This window comes from Capricornis sumatraensis, chromosome 3 (genome assembly GCF_032405125.1).
Source record: "Capricornis sumatraensis isolate serow.1 chromosome 3, serow.2, whole genome shotgun sequence".
NCBI classification, from domain to species: domain Eukaryota; kingdom Metazoa; phylum Chordata; class Mammalia; order Artiodactyla; family Bovidae; genus Capricornis; species Capricornis sumatraensis.
The window spans coordinates 63,664,166-63,680,447 of record NC_091071.1 but is presented as its reverse complement, the minus strand read 5'-3'; the positions used below and the strand labels follow the sequence as shown (position 1 = coordinate 63,680,447).

Below are 16,282 nucleotides of genomic sequence, written 5' to 3'. Positions count from 1 at the left end.
AACTGCTTTCTCTAGAATCTCTACTCAGCTCCTTGTATCCTCCTCTCTGAAGAACTCAAGAGTTTTATTTTGTAAATGGGCCGTTTCTGAGGTACAGCACTGCTGGACAAAAATGGAATCGCCTTTCACTTCCTTGGGGCAGTGTGGTGGAAAAAAGCAGAAAAATAAGGCCGAGAGGACTTGGCTTTCAGATTTTGGCTCTGCTGTGTACTAACCGCTTCACTCTGGTTAAGTCCGTTAGTTTCTGTAGGTTTTCATTTCCTCATATATAAAACTAAGACCATAGATATTATAGGATCCAGAATGAAGTATGTTCTTCCTTCACAGAGTTGGGGTCAACTTACAATGCTTGTGAATTTTAAAATTTAAGCAAGCCCTTACCCAGGGCCCACTAGAGTCAGTATTCAACAGGTGTCTGCTTGCTGAGACAGTGTATACAGGGACAGCTTTGTATCTTTCTGGACTGAAATACTGAAATTCTTTTCCTAAAGCTCAGTCTGATAGACATCTTTGACTTTGGTTTAGACACTGCCTAACAGACTCAACACTTTAAATCATCATCTACAGTGAAAAGCAGTGAGCACAGCGGTTGGGCTGCCATGTTCACTGTGCATGAGGTTGAGAGCCTGGCTCCCTCTGGCCACACTGTCATTTAGCATCTGCTTGCTAAGGTGAGGCAATGTGCCTTGAGTGATTTATTTCATATTTTACAGCTGCAGCTCTGATAACTAAATATAAGAGTAGTGATAGCTGAGGATCCAGATATTGCCTCCTTGAATTCTCTTAGGAAACATTTCAAATAATATAGAGGATTCTGTTTGGCAACAGCATAATGAGAATGCTTTATGTTTATTTCATGCCTCACTTCCCAGGAGCAAAAACAATGCTGACCCTTCAAATGAACATTAAATTGCAGAAATTTTGGAGAGGCACCCTTAGAATGCAAAAATCAATCTTTAAAAGAGGACTTGATTCATTTCCTAGTGAAAAATGAAAGTTTTCTTCTCTTTCTCCCTCTTTCCCACCCCACCCTTTTTTCTTTCCTTCCTCCCTCCTTCACTCCCTCCCTCTCTCCTTTCCTCCCTTACTTTCTTCCTTCTTTCCATTTTCTTCTTAAGAGAAGAGAGGCCATGAAGAGGTAAATCAGCATTTAAAATATGCTTTCTAGAGGAACTGGAAAGTAACTTAAGACAACATTCCAAGCCTTGTATGGACTTGGGGGTTAAGTGATTTTTAGCTTCATAAGTTCAAAGCAGAAACACTTTTAAAAAGAGTTATTTATGCTGGTCAGCTGGATAGGGAGAATTAGATCTTATCTTAAATTCTACCCTCCAAAAGCCTTATTAGGGAGTGTATTAGAACTTTTTTTTTAAACCAGATTCCAGCATTTTAATATAGATTCATGATGGCAGTTTGGGGCTCATAAAATACATATGAATAGAAATTGAGTCCTACTGTATAAATAAAAAGTTTTTAAAAGCTACTTGAAATAAATCAAAGTTCATTTTGTTTACGAAAAAAATATACACAGAGCTGGTTGCTTTATCAACTCATAGTCATTTTTTGGAGGTGGGAGACTTTCTCCAAAATCAAATAGTCTGGCATGTCAGGTATTCAGGAAGAACTGTGAGATGTAGCCAAAGGTGTGTGATGCCTTCACTGGCCACATACCATGTCTGATGCAGGGAGTGACATGAACTTGAATGTTCCTCTAAGAATGAGCCCTCTCGGCTATTCAGCACTTTGTCTTGCAGAGCACATTGCTATTTCACGTTTGTTTTGATAACTATCAGGCACTGGAGGATCTGAAAAGTCTTCTAAGTCAATGGAAAGTTGTATTTTAATCACGATAATTCAGTGTTTTATTGTATTGTAATTTCATGAAACTGCATATATATCTATAAAACTTCTTGAAATCTGTGTAATGTGTTAGCTCTCCCTATTAACTTGGATATTAAAATAACTATATTTTCAGCCAATGCTGGAAGAAAAGAAAATTTTATGTATTTCCTAGTTGGAAAAGTTAAAGCTCTGAAAAATTCATGGCTATAAACTGGTCTTTTTACACTAGAATTAAGGGCCGATTCAACCATGATGAGAACCAAACCACTCTGTAAAAAGATAGCATAGGCCATATACTTCAGATTATGGGCAGGAATATAGCAGTGCACACTCTGATGAAAGGTTTTATGTATTTATAGATGATAATTTAAAATGGCACTATAACCCTACTTCGTACATTCCACTGCTTATTAATTCTGTGGTCCCGTGTTGCATTTTTTACCCTTCTGTTTCTTCACTCATTTACTCAACTGATAGCAGCGACTTCACTTTCACTTTTCACTTTCATGCGCTGGAGAAGGCAATGGTAACCCACTCCAGTGTTCTTGCCTGGAGAATCCCAGGGACGGGGGAGCCTGGTGGGCTGCCGTCTATGGGGTCGCACAGAGTTGGACACGACTGAAGCGACTTAGCAGCAGCAGCAGCAGCAGCAGCAGTTTGAATATACTGGGCACTGTTCTGGGAACCAGGACTATGATGGTTCCAGGAGCCTAAACTAATGTGGAAGGAAAACAGAAAAGACGGACAGAAAGAGGACCACAACACAGAGTGTTACATGTAGTTATGCAGAGGTCGGCAGAGTGCTGGAGTCGTGCTGAGGGGCGTGAAGCTTTCTCAGAGGAGGGGACAGTTTGGCATGACTTCTTCCAGACGAAAAGAAGAGGGAGGGAAGGATAAGCAAAGGCAAAGGAAGACAGCTGAGAGGGTTTGTGAGCCCTGTGCTTTGGGGCAGAAAGTGCCTGGGTGACATGACATGAGGTCAAGAGGCAGGGGCCTCAGAATGAGAGGGCTAACCCAGGAGTCTGGGAGGTATCTTATAGATGGTGGTAGTAACCTGAGGTTTTTAAGCAGAAGAATACCATGATGTAGTGGTTTTTTTTGTTTTGTTTTGTTTTTTTTTAATGAAGATTATTTTGGCAAAAGTTTGGAAGACAGGGTATAAACTACATAAAACTGATACATTTGAATGTGTATATTTTCTTTTCCATTTTTATTTGACTAATAATACATAGAAAAATTTGAACAGGTTTTGCTGTGCTCAGACTGGGTTATAGCATCAGATAGTACTCTCCTGTATGTAACAAGGAGGAGAATTTGAAAATATCAAACCAATATTTTTGTTCTACTTGAACCATGATGCCCATAGCTCCCTGCCCATCAACTTAACAGACTTTCCTCCTCTCAGCAAGTGGTGGCTCCCTGCTAAAAACAGCAAGCTCTGATCACCCAGCTTTCAGAGAGAGTAAGTCTCAGTGCTGGTTTTGTGTGGAGAGAAAAGTGAAAGTGAAAGTGTTTGTGCCCCCCCGCCAGGCTCCTCTGTCTATGGGATCCTCCAGGCAAGAATACTCGAATGGGTGGCTAGTCCCTTCTCCAGGGGATCTTCCCACCCCAGGGATCGAACCCTGGTCTCCTGCATTGCACACAGATTCTTTACCATCTGAGCCACAAATGGGGTTTCTAAATTCCAGAACTCTTATCTCTTAAGAACCAAGCCTGGCTAAAGCAGATCATCAAGTGTGACTACAAAGCTCAGGCATGGGGAGCATAGAGGGGACCATCCAAGGAGAGCTCCCATCAGACTAGGAAAAGGAAATTCATAAACTTCCCACTCCTGTCTTAGAGAAAGGAGAGGAGGAGAGAGGGAGAAGAGGAGAGAGGGGGGCACCGGGGGGGGTGGGGCATGAGATCAGATGTGAGTGTCCTGGCTCCGTGCTCCTTGGGGGTCAAACCCTGAAGATGAGGCAAAGGCTCATCTCTCGAATCTCAGAGCCCAGTTCAGGAAAATGACAGAACTTTCTTAGAATGAGCTGGCACTACCCAGGCGGCATATTGGAAAGGACTGAGGAAGCTGCTGTGTGGGCGGCAGGGTGAAGAGAAAGTGGCTGGGGTTTCTGCAGGGGTTGAGTGATGACAGAGAACCAGCCGATGAGCGCTGACCAGGAAGCAGGTGGCGGCTCGCCATGGTCTGCAGGGACCAGAGCTGCGGCAGCCAGAGCCAGCGGTCAGACCCTGCACGAAGTGCTTGTGGCAGCCACCCCACAGACCCAGAGGCCAACCCCGCATCACACCCAGAGCCCTGACCCCGCAGGCAGCCGGGGCACTCGGTCCCTCTCACCCCTCAGTCACAGAACCGTGACAAGGACAGGTAAGCTCCCCTAGCTTGTCAGTTGGGGAGAAAGAATGGTTCTGAGGACAATTCACATTTTAGTCTTGCAAGGACTTGTTTTAACCAGAAAGAACTGAGACGCTTTAAAATCAGTCCCTGAACACCCCCAACCCATCACCAGGAGAAGGTGGGGCCAGATAAATTATAGAGAATATAGGAAGTTATTTTCTTCCCTCCCTCATCTTCTTTCCTTCCTCCCTCCCTCCCACCTTTTCTTTCTTCCTGAGTTTTTGGACTCCTGTCACTCCACATATGTACCCAACTTTGTAGAGACAAATAAGAAGTTAGCCTTAACTATTCCTTTCTCTCATTCACAGGAATACTGAATGTCATAGAGAAAAACATTTATAAGAAACTGATTTGGGCGGTGTCCTACTTTTATTAAGTACGTGATAAGAGTGTTCCCCTCTTTAACCCCGTTCCGTTCCTTGTAGGCTTTCAAGAGGAAAGTTCTAATTAGTTACTCTGCAGCTCACTACTTTTTCTTTCTTTTTTTTCTAAATTGAACACAAGGCATGGACCGTCTGGGGAACGCTGAGTTGTTTTTGAAGTGCATTTCTTGGTATCCAGAAAAGCTGTCTTGGTGTCGCACCTTCTTTCCTCTTTTCCAGTTTGTCAATTCTAACTCCCAGGTTCTACAACTTGAACTGTATTTTAAAGAGTTTTTTCCTCCCTTCTTTTCAGAGAGCATGTTAGTAATTGCATCAGGTGGAATGCATTTTCCAAAACAACCGTGACAAATGAAGGCAGAAAAAAAGTCAGAAGTTACTATAACCATAACTTCAGAAGCCCTGCCTGTTGCAGAAATGCCTTGACATTCTCACAAAGAGGCAACAATCTAGCCAAAATCTTTTATAGGAGATCATTATTCCAGCTAGAACCTGGCCAGGTCAAGCTCTTTTTTTAAATTGTTGTTGTTGTTGATCAAATACTCCAAAATCAAGAGCCAGTTTGGGATGAGCTGAAAATCTGATTATGTTCATAACAAAAATTAACTCTCTCAACCCTTAATACACAGATTTATAATGATTTATAGGACCTCATTGAAATTCTAGGTGCACTGAAGTTTGACTGAGTCGAGAGTGAAAATGAAGGGCAGAAGCTTTGCCTGCTATTGCAAAGACAGGCTCAGTGTGATGCTGCTATATCAGGTTTTCTGTTTATCCCTAAGGCTGGTGCAGCAATGACTTCAAAGTTTGATGGTGTCTGGGGTTTTTTTCCTTCGTTCTTTTTTTTCCTGTTTTTTCTTTCTCTAAAGAAGTTGAGCAGCAGGCTAATGGATCCCCAGCAGGGTGCAAAGACAGCAGAAAGCGCAGGAATCAGATGTCAATGTGTTCCTCCGAGATACCCTGCTAGGACAGCTAACTAACCAGGGCTTCAGTCTTCTCTTGGGGAACGCGCTTTGATGGTTCCTTGCCCACTCTTGGCTTCCTATATGCTTCCTGAATAAAATGCTGTCACAGATAAATCATGACTTCTGGGACCATTTTCTATTTTTTTTTAAGGAAAAGTTTGGAAACATAAGATTAAAACGATGAGCAAGTTCTAGAGAATTTTATGTGCACATATAAACATGTGTATATAAGCACATCACATCTCCCTACTGTAGAACCATCCATGGGTCTGGGACTATTCTCTGCATGTTTCTTCCCGACCCATTACTTTATGAGGTATGTTTTTATATTTTCTGTCAGTCACTTTCAGTCAATCACTAGATTACTCTGGAAAGTTCCTGTTGAACAGATTTTGAGGGGTTGGGGGTTATCATTGTTTTCCTTCAGCATAAACACAAGTTGGGAATTGAAGTTGTCTCAGAGGTAAGAATTTCCATTTTACGTGCAATGGACATTCAAAATCTACCAGTGTACTTTTGTGGGTTCCCACCTAGGCACACAAATAATTAGCCCTTCAGGTACTGCTGCTGCTGCTGCTGCTGCTGCTGCTAGGTCGCTTCAATCGTGTCTGACTCTGTGCGACCCCACAGATGGCAGCCCACCAGGCTCCCCCATCCCTGGGATTCTCCAGGCAAGAACACTGGAGTGGGTTGCCATTTCCTTCTCCAATGCATGGAAGTGAAAAGTGAAAGTGAAGTCGCTCAGTCGTGTCCTACTCTTAGCGACCCCATGGACTGCAGCCCACCAGGCTCCTCCATCCATGGGATTTTCCAGGCAAGAGTACTGGAGTGGGGTGCCATCGCCTTCTCCGTCAGGTACTGCAGAGTATTAATAATCTACCCTTTGTTTGGAGAAGAGACAAAACTCAGCAAACTGGAAATGGAAAGTGCTTCATCTATTTTGACCAAGCACAACCCTCTTAAGCAGACTTTACCCAGTAGAAGTCAATGAAGTAAAAAAGTTGCCCTAGAACCATATCTGTATCTACTGCCGGGCTCCATCTCCATCTTCCCCTCCACAAGCCCCTGCGCGTCTTGGGCTGCACCCAGCAGCCTCAGCCAGACAATACGTTTGGCTGGCTTCTCTCTTCACTGGCCCTCATCTTTCTACATTGCTCTGACTGCAAGAAGGTCTCTGATCATGATGTACGTATCTGTTTGCTTCAGGCTCCATGTAAGGTTTCTTGTCCCTCAAACCTGCTCTGCCTTGGGGTCAGGGCTCTGGCCATTGAAAGGTCCCATAGCTACTCTTCCATATCATTTTGCCCTCTGCCCAGACTAACTCAGCAAGGCCACACTGCATTCTTATGTTCCATAAGGAGGAAGATGATGTCGTCTCTCACAGTTTGGGGTTCCTGCCAGCTTCATGCTTTCCCATTTGCCTTTATCCTCTCAGACTCTTTAGTAGTGCACTTCCCCATTAAAAAACCCAGACTGACCTTCCAGCAACAACCTGAATTCCTGCAGACATTTTGACATTTGACTAGCCTCACATTAGGGACCGTCCATGCTTGTTGAGTCATTCCTCAAGATTTTGTGTCTTCATACTCATGGTGAGTCCTCCCCACTGACTGATTCCATTTCCATTGCAGAGCATCAACAGTTAATGTGAGATTATCCAGTTAAATAAGGAAAAACATCCAGGTGCTCAAGATGGGACAAAATAGGGATTCTCAAGGAGGGTAAATAAAGCCACTCTACAAGGTTTCAGTTTGAGGGCTTTCTGAAATGTTGATTTCAAAATTAGATCAATTTATATATTCATATAAATATGTAGTCATATGACTATATAAACATATAGTAATTGTCTATAAATTAATATTAATATGCAAATTCTCTCTATATAATTTATACATATTATAAAGAATTTATATGAAATCCATGAGGTTTTTAAAAAATAAGATGAAAAAAGAGCCTGACTTTCATGCTTTGTTCACTGGGAAGATACAGCAGCAGGTATGAATATGAACTTTTATAAACAGTTTGTTCCATGTTCCTCTTTAGATGCTGGGACTTTCCCCATTTGGTTTAGTAAGAGAAGATCGTGGGTGAATATCCAACAGAGGTGAAATGAGGCAGTAGAAAGGCGACTACAGCAAAACCAAGGCCACGGATGAGTGGGACACAATCTAGTCTGGTGGAAGTGCCACTTGAACTTTCTATATGTCCGTTTCCTGTGAATAAAACTAGCAAGTGTATCTAATATCACAGCTAGGTGGTAAAGTAAACCGTGAAAAATCAGGAATGATAGATAATATGATGGGGTAGTATTACCCCCTACATTCTGGAAACAGCTATTTTCATTTTAAATTCAAAATAACTTACTTTTTAACCTGAAGATTTTAAAGTGTTTAATGGGAAGTATAAAAATAAGCCCAAGTGATTGTGAACCAGCAATGAAACATTTAAATTAACATGGAAAAACTCACGAGAGTCCTTTCCAGCACTTACGGTAACTAATCACGTAGGAAGGGTGTGTAGAGTTGAGTTCATTCCAAAGTAGCTTTCTAGACTAACACCAAAAACTTATCAGCCATATAAATACATCCTAAGCTTTACCCACAGTAAAAGGAATTTATTAATTGCAAGAAATTCATCTCATTTATTGCCTAAGAATGCACAGGAGAGTGAGTAAAATTAAAAAATAATTCAACATGGGTAGTCGAGGTCAATTTCGCAAAGCAAGATATACCTAACCCAACAGCTATGGGCCTTACACCTGGCAACCCAGCTTATTCAGAGATACCAGAGGAGTGAGGATGGCAGAAGTGGATGGGAGAAAAGAGAGTTGAGGATCTTCTTATAATAATGTAGACATTATTCTTAATATTTCACCCAATCTTTCATTTTTAAATAAAAGAGCATTATGTCCGATGTATAACTAAAATAATTCATTTTAGATTCTTTTAAAGCTTTACTTCTCTGATTTTATGCTATCATGTACTTAATGGATAGTATAAAACAAAAAAATTACTTTTGTTGTTTATAGTCATTAAAAATTACACTTCCATCCTCAAGACCGTATTCTATGTTTTTTTTTTTTTTAATTTTTTAGGATAATGTGACAGAGCTCAGCAGTTCCTAAAAGTGCTAGAAATGAAGTGGTAGATAAGCCTGAAACTTAATGGTTGTGAAGTCCTTAAAAAACAATACTGTGTTTTTAATGGAGTTAGAGTGAGAAATGAAGCTGTTTTGTTTTCCCTGCATGTGTTTCTCACTCTGAAGTCAAAAAAGCAGCTCAATCTGATTGAGGTAGGTAGGGGGTAAAGAACTTACCAGGTTTTTCACATGAAAGCGAATGCTTAGAAGTAGGATTAAAAGCTGGTATACGCTAAACTGTGAGTGTTAACTGATGTCAGCCCTGCTCCTACTCAGAAAGTAGAGTGTGAACATCCAGAGCTGATGACACTGTCTCCTTGCCAGAAGCAGAGTCTCGAACCCACACAGCAGAGCTGGAAACCACCTCACTCAGGGTTCAGTGGATGCCATTTGTCACGCATCTCAGACAGAGGCAGATATTTAAGATGGAAGAGGCTTTACAAAACCCTGTGGCCCAGGCCATAGGGTCAAAGCAGAAAACTATGTTTCATGGAACTCTCAAGTCTCACATGATATTAATAAAAGTAAAAGAAAAATGGTAAAACTGAAAGAGATGTCCATGGTCAAATGTTTAAGAAATTCAAAATTAATCAAGGTTAAATGTGTTTCTTTCCTGGAGTACTTTTCCGAGCCTTCAGTATTTTAATGTGCAGGAAAAGAAAGTGAAAGTGATAGTCAGTCAGTTGTGTCTGACTCTTTGCCACCCTATCCATGGACTGTAGCCCGCCAGACTCCTGTGTCCATGGGATTCTCCAGACAAGAATACTGGAGTGGGTTGCCAGTCCCTTCTCCAGGGGATCTTCCTGATCCAGGGATTGAACCCACGTCTCCTGCATTGCAGGCAGATTCTTTACTGTCTGAGCCACAGGGAAGCCCCAATTATTGAGCCTGAGACCTCTTTCTAATAAGATATTTACTAGGCTATGGATGGACACTTCTGTTCCTTAGGGGCACAGTTTGAGAAATACTGAGAGATAATATTACTATACCTGGTTTATAGACGAGGGAGCTGAGGCCCAAGGAGAACTCGGGTCTTTGGGTTCCGGGTACCCACTCTTCTCAGTGGACTGATCAGAAATCCGAGAAAAGATAAGCTGCAACCACCATTCCTGGCAATACACATACCCTGGGAGGGTGTCCTAAAACCAATACTTCTGAAAATGCGGTACATACACTTTTCCTTCCTGGCTCGGTGAAGACGCACAGACCCTCTCGAATCGTGATTACCTGATACAGAGGCATACAGATGCTATCAATCCACTCGAGTTGCAACCGAGGCAGCTCATCCTTCCGGTTCCGATCAAAAATAGCCTGTAATGCGGGAGGAGAGCCTTGCTTTATTACACCAGAGATGTTACGGGTGCTTCGTCAACCACTTTGCCACAATGATCCGATTTTTACCAACTGAACACTTCACAAATCACAATCAACATTTACACGTACTTTCTTTTCCTTTATCTGTGATGAGAAATAAAGTATTTTCACCTCTTTTTATGAGATTTGTAAGCGGATTTATTTGGACTTTATAGCATGCAACTCCTTGGGGCCAAAATCTGTCTTCAGATATAGGTAACTGCTACTAAATCAAGTCATCAGGTCACTGGGAACTGGGTACAAGTCAAAGGAAGGGGGAATGTTTTATTGCCACAAAATAGTGCAGGCTTTTATTTTTATAGTGAGAGAGTATGGGATAGATTGGAAAAGATCCTTAAAAGCAATGTCATTTTGAATAGGAATTATTTGTGTTCATTTTTCAGAGTGGGGACAATTTTGTGTGTTTTTCAATAAGGTCCTGTCATTAGCAAATTCCTAAATTTTTATCTATCATTGGATGGATAATGGGAGAACAGATGGCAACCCACTCCAGTATTCTTGCCTGGAAAACCCCACGGTCGGAGGAAACTGGTAGGGATGAACAGTGGGGGGAAGTACCCATTCTCTCCTCGTTCCCAACTTTTACACTTTATGATATTATGATGTTTAGCAAATTTCTGAGAGAAGGAAGTGACATATTTCTGTTGGGCAGACATAAAAGGAGAGACACTCAGTTGTCACTGGACGGCTAACCTGGATTCCTTGGACAAACACTGCCCCGTGTCCTCCCGTGAGAATGCCCCTCCCTTTGTTCTTTTTTTATGCATATAAGCTTTATAGCCAGAGGGTATATTTTCAGATTCAACTTATAGATTCAACTTTTTATAGATTTAACTTATCAATAAATTTTAAATACATACACATGAAATATGTTTTGCCCAGATACAAATGAGATTGTCTTCACCTTAGATGACACCCACACAATGGCTATTACTGTAAAGCTAATGGGAGAAGGCGATGGCAGCCCACTCCAGTACTCTTGCCTGGAAAATCCCATGGACGGAGGAGCCTGGTGGGCTACAGTCCATGGGGTCGCTAAGAGTCGGACACGACTGAGCGACTTCACTTTCACTTTTCACTTTCATGCATTGGAGAAGGAAATGGCAACCCACTCCAGTGTTCTTGCCTGAAGAATCCCAGGGATGGGGGAGCCTGGTGGGCTGCCGTCTATGGGGTCGCACACAGTTGGACATGACTGAAGTGACTTAGCAGCAGCAGCAGCAGCATAACATTATTAAGTATGCTGCAGGTTCCAGGTGCTATATCCAATGTGTCATGGACATGACCAGCTCAGGGACAGGTAAAGGCTAATTCCTTTATTCTTAAAGAGTAAGGTCAGGGTCTAAGAAGCAGCCCTGCTCCGCCTTGCTGTCTTATGGTAGGTTTTGTCTTTCTTCTAAATAAAATGTGGCATCCACATCATTTTGGTGTTCACACAGGTCTTGAGGGCAGACTCATGACACGTCCTTGGTCCATATATGTTGAAAAATCCTGTATCCTTTAGACTTAGGAACAAAGGTGAGACTGGGTGGGGCTCAGATCATTTGCTGCTGAGGCTCACAAGAAGATAGAAGGGTGCTGCTGAGGAAAGTATCTCCAAATTAGGGAGACGGTCACTGCCTCCCACTGGCCCGCTCACCCTTGACTGCCATGTGGAGTGTAAATATCAGGAAAGAGGACTAGGCACTCCAAGACACTGTGAAACGTGCTGGAGGAAGGGCTGTTTCTGTGAACTACGTGGATCTTGGTTCAATATGTCCAAGATTTAAAAACATTTAAATGTTTTAAAGCCATTTAAAAAACATTATTTTGTTTTACCCTGTCTACAGTTCTCAATGTTATCTGAAATTTTCTTATTTGTTTAATGACTCTTTCTGGTGCATAGGATACACTTTAAAAAATTCACTTAAAAATATTCACAATTAGCTGTGAAACCATTACAACAGTCAATTTTAGAACATTTTTATCACTCCAAGGGAAAAAAAAATGACATACCAATTAGCAATCTCTCTTCATTCTTCCCCAAATCCCCTAATACTTAAGCAGTTCACAGAATCACTTTCTGCCTTTATAGATTTGTCTGTTCTGCAGACAAATGTCTGTTCACATTTTATGTTCATGGAATCAAATGATATGTGGTCTTTTGTGATAGGCTTCTTTAACTTGGCATAATGTTTTCAAGGTTTACTGTGTAAGCCCACATCAGCACTTCATTTTTATTGCCAAATGATATTCCCTCATAGAGATATACCATATTATATTTATCCATTTATCAGTAGATGGACATTTGGGTTGTTTTGACCTTTTATTGTGTATAATGCTACTACATTCAAGTTTTATTGTGTGGATGTACGCTTTTGTTTCTCTTGGGGTTATAATTAGATGTAGAACTGCTTGCCACATGGTAACCCTAGTGTTTAATGTTTTGAGGAACTGCCAGACTGTTTCCAAAGCAGCTGAATCATTTAAATTCCCACCAGCAATGTACAAAGTTCCAATTTCTCCACATTCTTGCCAACTCTTGTTACTGTCTGTCTTTTTGATTATAGTCATCTTAGTGGGTGTGAAGTGGTACCTCACTGTGGTTTTGATTTGTATTTCCCTGATGACTAATGGTTTAGGACACTTTTCTTCATGTGCTTATTGGCCACTTATATATATATTTTTAGAGAAATGTTTATTCAGATCCTTTACTCATTAAAAAATGTGCAGTCTTTCTGTTGTTGAATTGCAATAGTTTTTATATATTTTATAAAATATTTTATACATTTATATAATAGCTTACATATATTGCAATATTTTATATATATCCTAGACATTAGGCAGGCTTCCTGGTGGCTCAGACGGTAAAGTGTCTGCCTGCAAAGCGGGAGACCTGTGTTCGATCCCTGGGTCGGGAAGATCCCCTGGAAAAGGAAATGGCAACCCCCTGCAGTACTCTTGCCTGGAAAATTCCATGGATGGAGGAGCCTGGTAGGCTACAGTCCATGGGATTGCAGAGTCAGACACGACTGAGGAACTTCACTGGTTAGACGTTAGGCCCATATCAAATATATGCTTTATAAACAGTCTTTCCCGTTCTGTGGGTTGTCTTTTCACTCTTTTGATAGAGTCCTTTGATACACAAAGTTTTTAATTCTGATGAAGTCCAATTTCTCTATTTTATCTTTTGTTTCTTATGCTTTTGGAATCATATGTAATGATATGTAAATATAACTGTAAAAAATGGTAATGATATGTAAAATATCATTGCTGAATCCAATCCAGAAGATTTATATCTTGTTTTTTCCCTGAGAGTTTATAGTTTTAGCTCTAACATTTAGGTCTATGATGCATTTTGAGTTTATTTTAGGGTCTGGTGAAAGAGAAGGTCCATTTTCATTTGCATGTGATAGTCCATTGTCCCAGCACCATTTGATATAGAGATTATTTTTTCTTGATTGCATTATCTTGGCACCTTGCCCAAAATCAGTGGGCCATATCTGTAAGGGGTCATTTCTGGACTAATCACTTCTCAACAAATGTTTGATGAGTGGAAGTGTGAGATACCACTTTGTGCTATGTTTCCCTTTACAAAATTTTGCATCTTGTAATTGATTCTAAGCGAAAATTTATTTAATGTCCATATTTCCTGGCAGTTGACAAGCTTCTTGAGGGCAGGGAAGATGGTGCTGCCTCCTGTCTTGATGCACTGTGTCCAGCTTCATGCTTAATACTCGAAGGTGGTCAAGCATGTTCTGTTAACTGACTCACTGCTTCCAGTATTAATCTGGACAAAGTTACTCTGTTGACCTTTAGGACTATGACACCTGAAAGGGCTCTTGGACAATTTTATCCCTAAATATCAAGGAATAATGGATGCAGAAGGTGTCAGATCTGGTTGTGCACATTTCTAGACATCTCTGGAAAAGCACTAATGTGGGATACTCCTGTTACAGCAGCCAGGCCCCTCCCGAGGAGATGGTCATCAGTCGTATTAAGTAGGCCCCTATGGGGAGATAGTAGCACGTACAGCTGCGTTTCCACCACAGAATTAATTTCATTTATGTCTCCAGGAAAACCCTTACCTGACTCTACAAAAGTTCCTTAGTGCTGCGCCACTACACCTGCCAGCCTGTCAATGCTGGCAATTAACTCATATTTTTTCCATTTAATTAAATGACCTGTAGTATTGCTGCCGTGTAAGGCCTTCAGAGGAGGCCTTGGAAACAGTTTTTTAAAAGAGGAAACAAGCTTTTACTTGAAAACAGATATACTAAATAATAGGTGGCAGAAATTTGGATTGTACTACGTTTTACACATTAACTATGTATCCCAATTTAGCATCTTTATTTTATAACCAAATTTGATGACACCACCAAAAAAGAACAAAGGAATGTTTTGAAACCAGTATAAACAGATATTGCTTTGGAAATTAAAATAATTGATGGGTGTGTTAACCTATGTAGTCTCCTGATCTATTATGGGTCAACAATAAATAAAGAATAGTCAAAATTAGTAAGTCTGAGTTCTGACTTCAAACAGGTGAAACTCTTCAAGCTAGGAGCTCTTCTGCTGCTTTTCCTTGTTTTTAAATGTCAGTAAATAAAAATGTTTTAAAGCTTGAAGATCTTATAAGTAACTCCAAATATTCAAAACCTAGTTGATCTGAATCTTCATAAACAGACACTCTTGATAGCTGACACATTCCTTGAGCTGCATTGAATCTTCTGTGCTCTGGCAGACTTTAGAATACTCTGGACCATTCTTGGATCATTGGGTGATATGTTTTGAGCTACTCTTTTATTAAGAATAAAGAGACTGCCACCTCCTTGAGGCTGGCGACTGGGGCATTTATGTCTTTGTTTCCTGATGGGTAAACACAGAATCATCCTTAGCCTACAGTAAGCATTCTCAAATAGTAACTGAATGGTTGAATCCAATAAAAGCAGCATTTCAATCAGCAGAACCTAGTTTCCCAGATGCAACTTTTCATTTTGCAAAAAAAAAAGAAACAGACTTGAAATGATTTGCTTTCAGAATTTGGAAAAGTTCAAAATTGGAAAGTAAAATCCAGAATATCCATTATTTACTGCACCTGCTTGTTCTAGCCCCTCAAGGCTGGACAGCTTGCCTTTAGGTTTTTGTTTTTTCCTGTATGTCTGTTTCAACGTAGCCACTGACTGCATATGAAGCACCAGCCCTGGGCTTTGAGTTATTCAAGTACTACTCTGCAATCCTCCCTTGTGCCTACTTCTCCCAGTGTGGGAACACAGGAAATGCTTGTTAAGTAATCAGCCCTCTTAATCAGAAACCTGGGAATAACAGTGTTTAGCATCTAAGTTTAATTAAAGTTTGAAACTTTGAAGAGTCCTTCCTTAAATTCATTCTCAGCCTTTCAAGGTGCACTCTGAAGTTATTTTGAAATGTCATTCGAAAGGGTAAATACATCATAAGAAAAGGACGATCTTACTGAAGGGGTAAGTTTCAGTTCTGCTCTCTCCCGATCGCCTTGTTCAAAGAACTCGCTGGTTACAAGTTCAGCCACCTGAAACACAAAAATATTTTAATTAATGGGCATATATAATTCATCATGAGACGTAGAAGTTATTTCTGGCTTATGTCTATGGCAGTTACCCTCAAGACAGACTATCATTTGAAAAGCTTATGAGGAAGTTCATTAACCTTTTGTGTTTGAAAGTATGATAGAATTTAATCAATGAGCCTGATTTCCTTTTAATTAGATCTTGTGCATTGTATTTTTATTTATTTTTCTTGAAATAGAGTGAAGTACAGTTGCAATCCTTAGACACATGCCAATAGACAATCTCTGAGAGTAGAGCTCACATATTCAGATGAGGCACGGATATGTAACTTTCAAGGGAGGGAATGTTCTTATCCAGAAAAATGAAGCAAATACTAACCTAATAATAACTGACATTATAGCAGATCATCATACTATATTTGTAATAATAATTCAGCCAACTTTTGGTTGTTTCTGTGCAGATTTTTTTACTTTGTTGCACACATATTTTAGCCTGGCTACATTCTGCCATCATAGAAACTTTTTAACCATGTCCCCCTACCAGTATTTGTGTGCACTCTGGAAGGGCTAACCCCAGGGCCCACCCTTTGCTTCCTACTGTAGCAATCAGTCAAGGGGCAGGACTAATGCCAGATTTGTTGTTCATACCAGACTCTTCTGGTAT

General features: G+C 40.7%; 1 protein-coding gene across 1 annotated transcript in view; it reads right to left on the bottom strand.

Moving 5' to 3' along the window:
* Positions 1 to 16,282, bottom strand: part of PDE11A (phosphodiesterase 11A) — a 425,952-nt gene that overhangs the window by 21,413 nt on the left and 388,257 nt on the right. Inside the window, exons 18-19 of the mRNA XM_068968072.1 lie at positions 15,547 to 15,621; positions 9,948 to 10,031 (exon numbers count right to left, since the gene is read on the bottom strand). Coding sequence (XP_068824173.1) covers positions 9,948 to 10,031; positions 15,547 to 15,621 — 159 coding nt within the window. The remainder of the gene's footprint in view (positions 1 to 9,947; positions 10,032 to 15,546; positions 15,622 to 16,282) is intronic.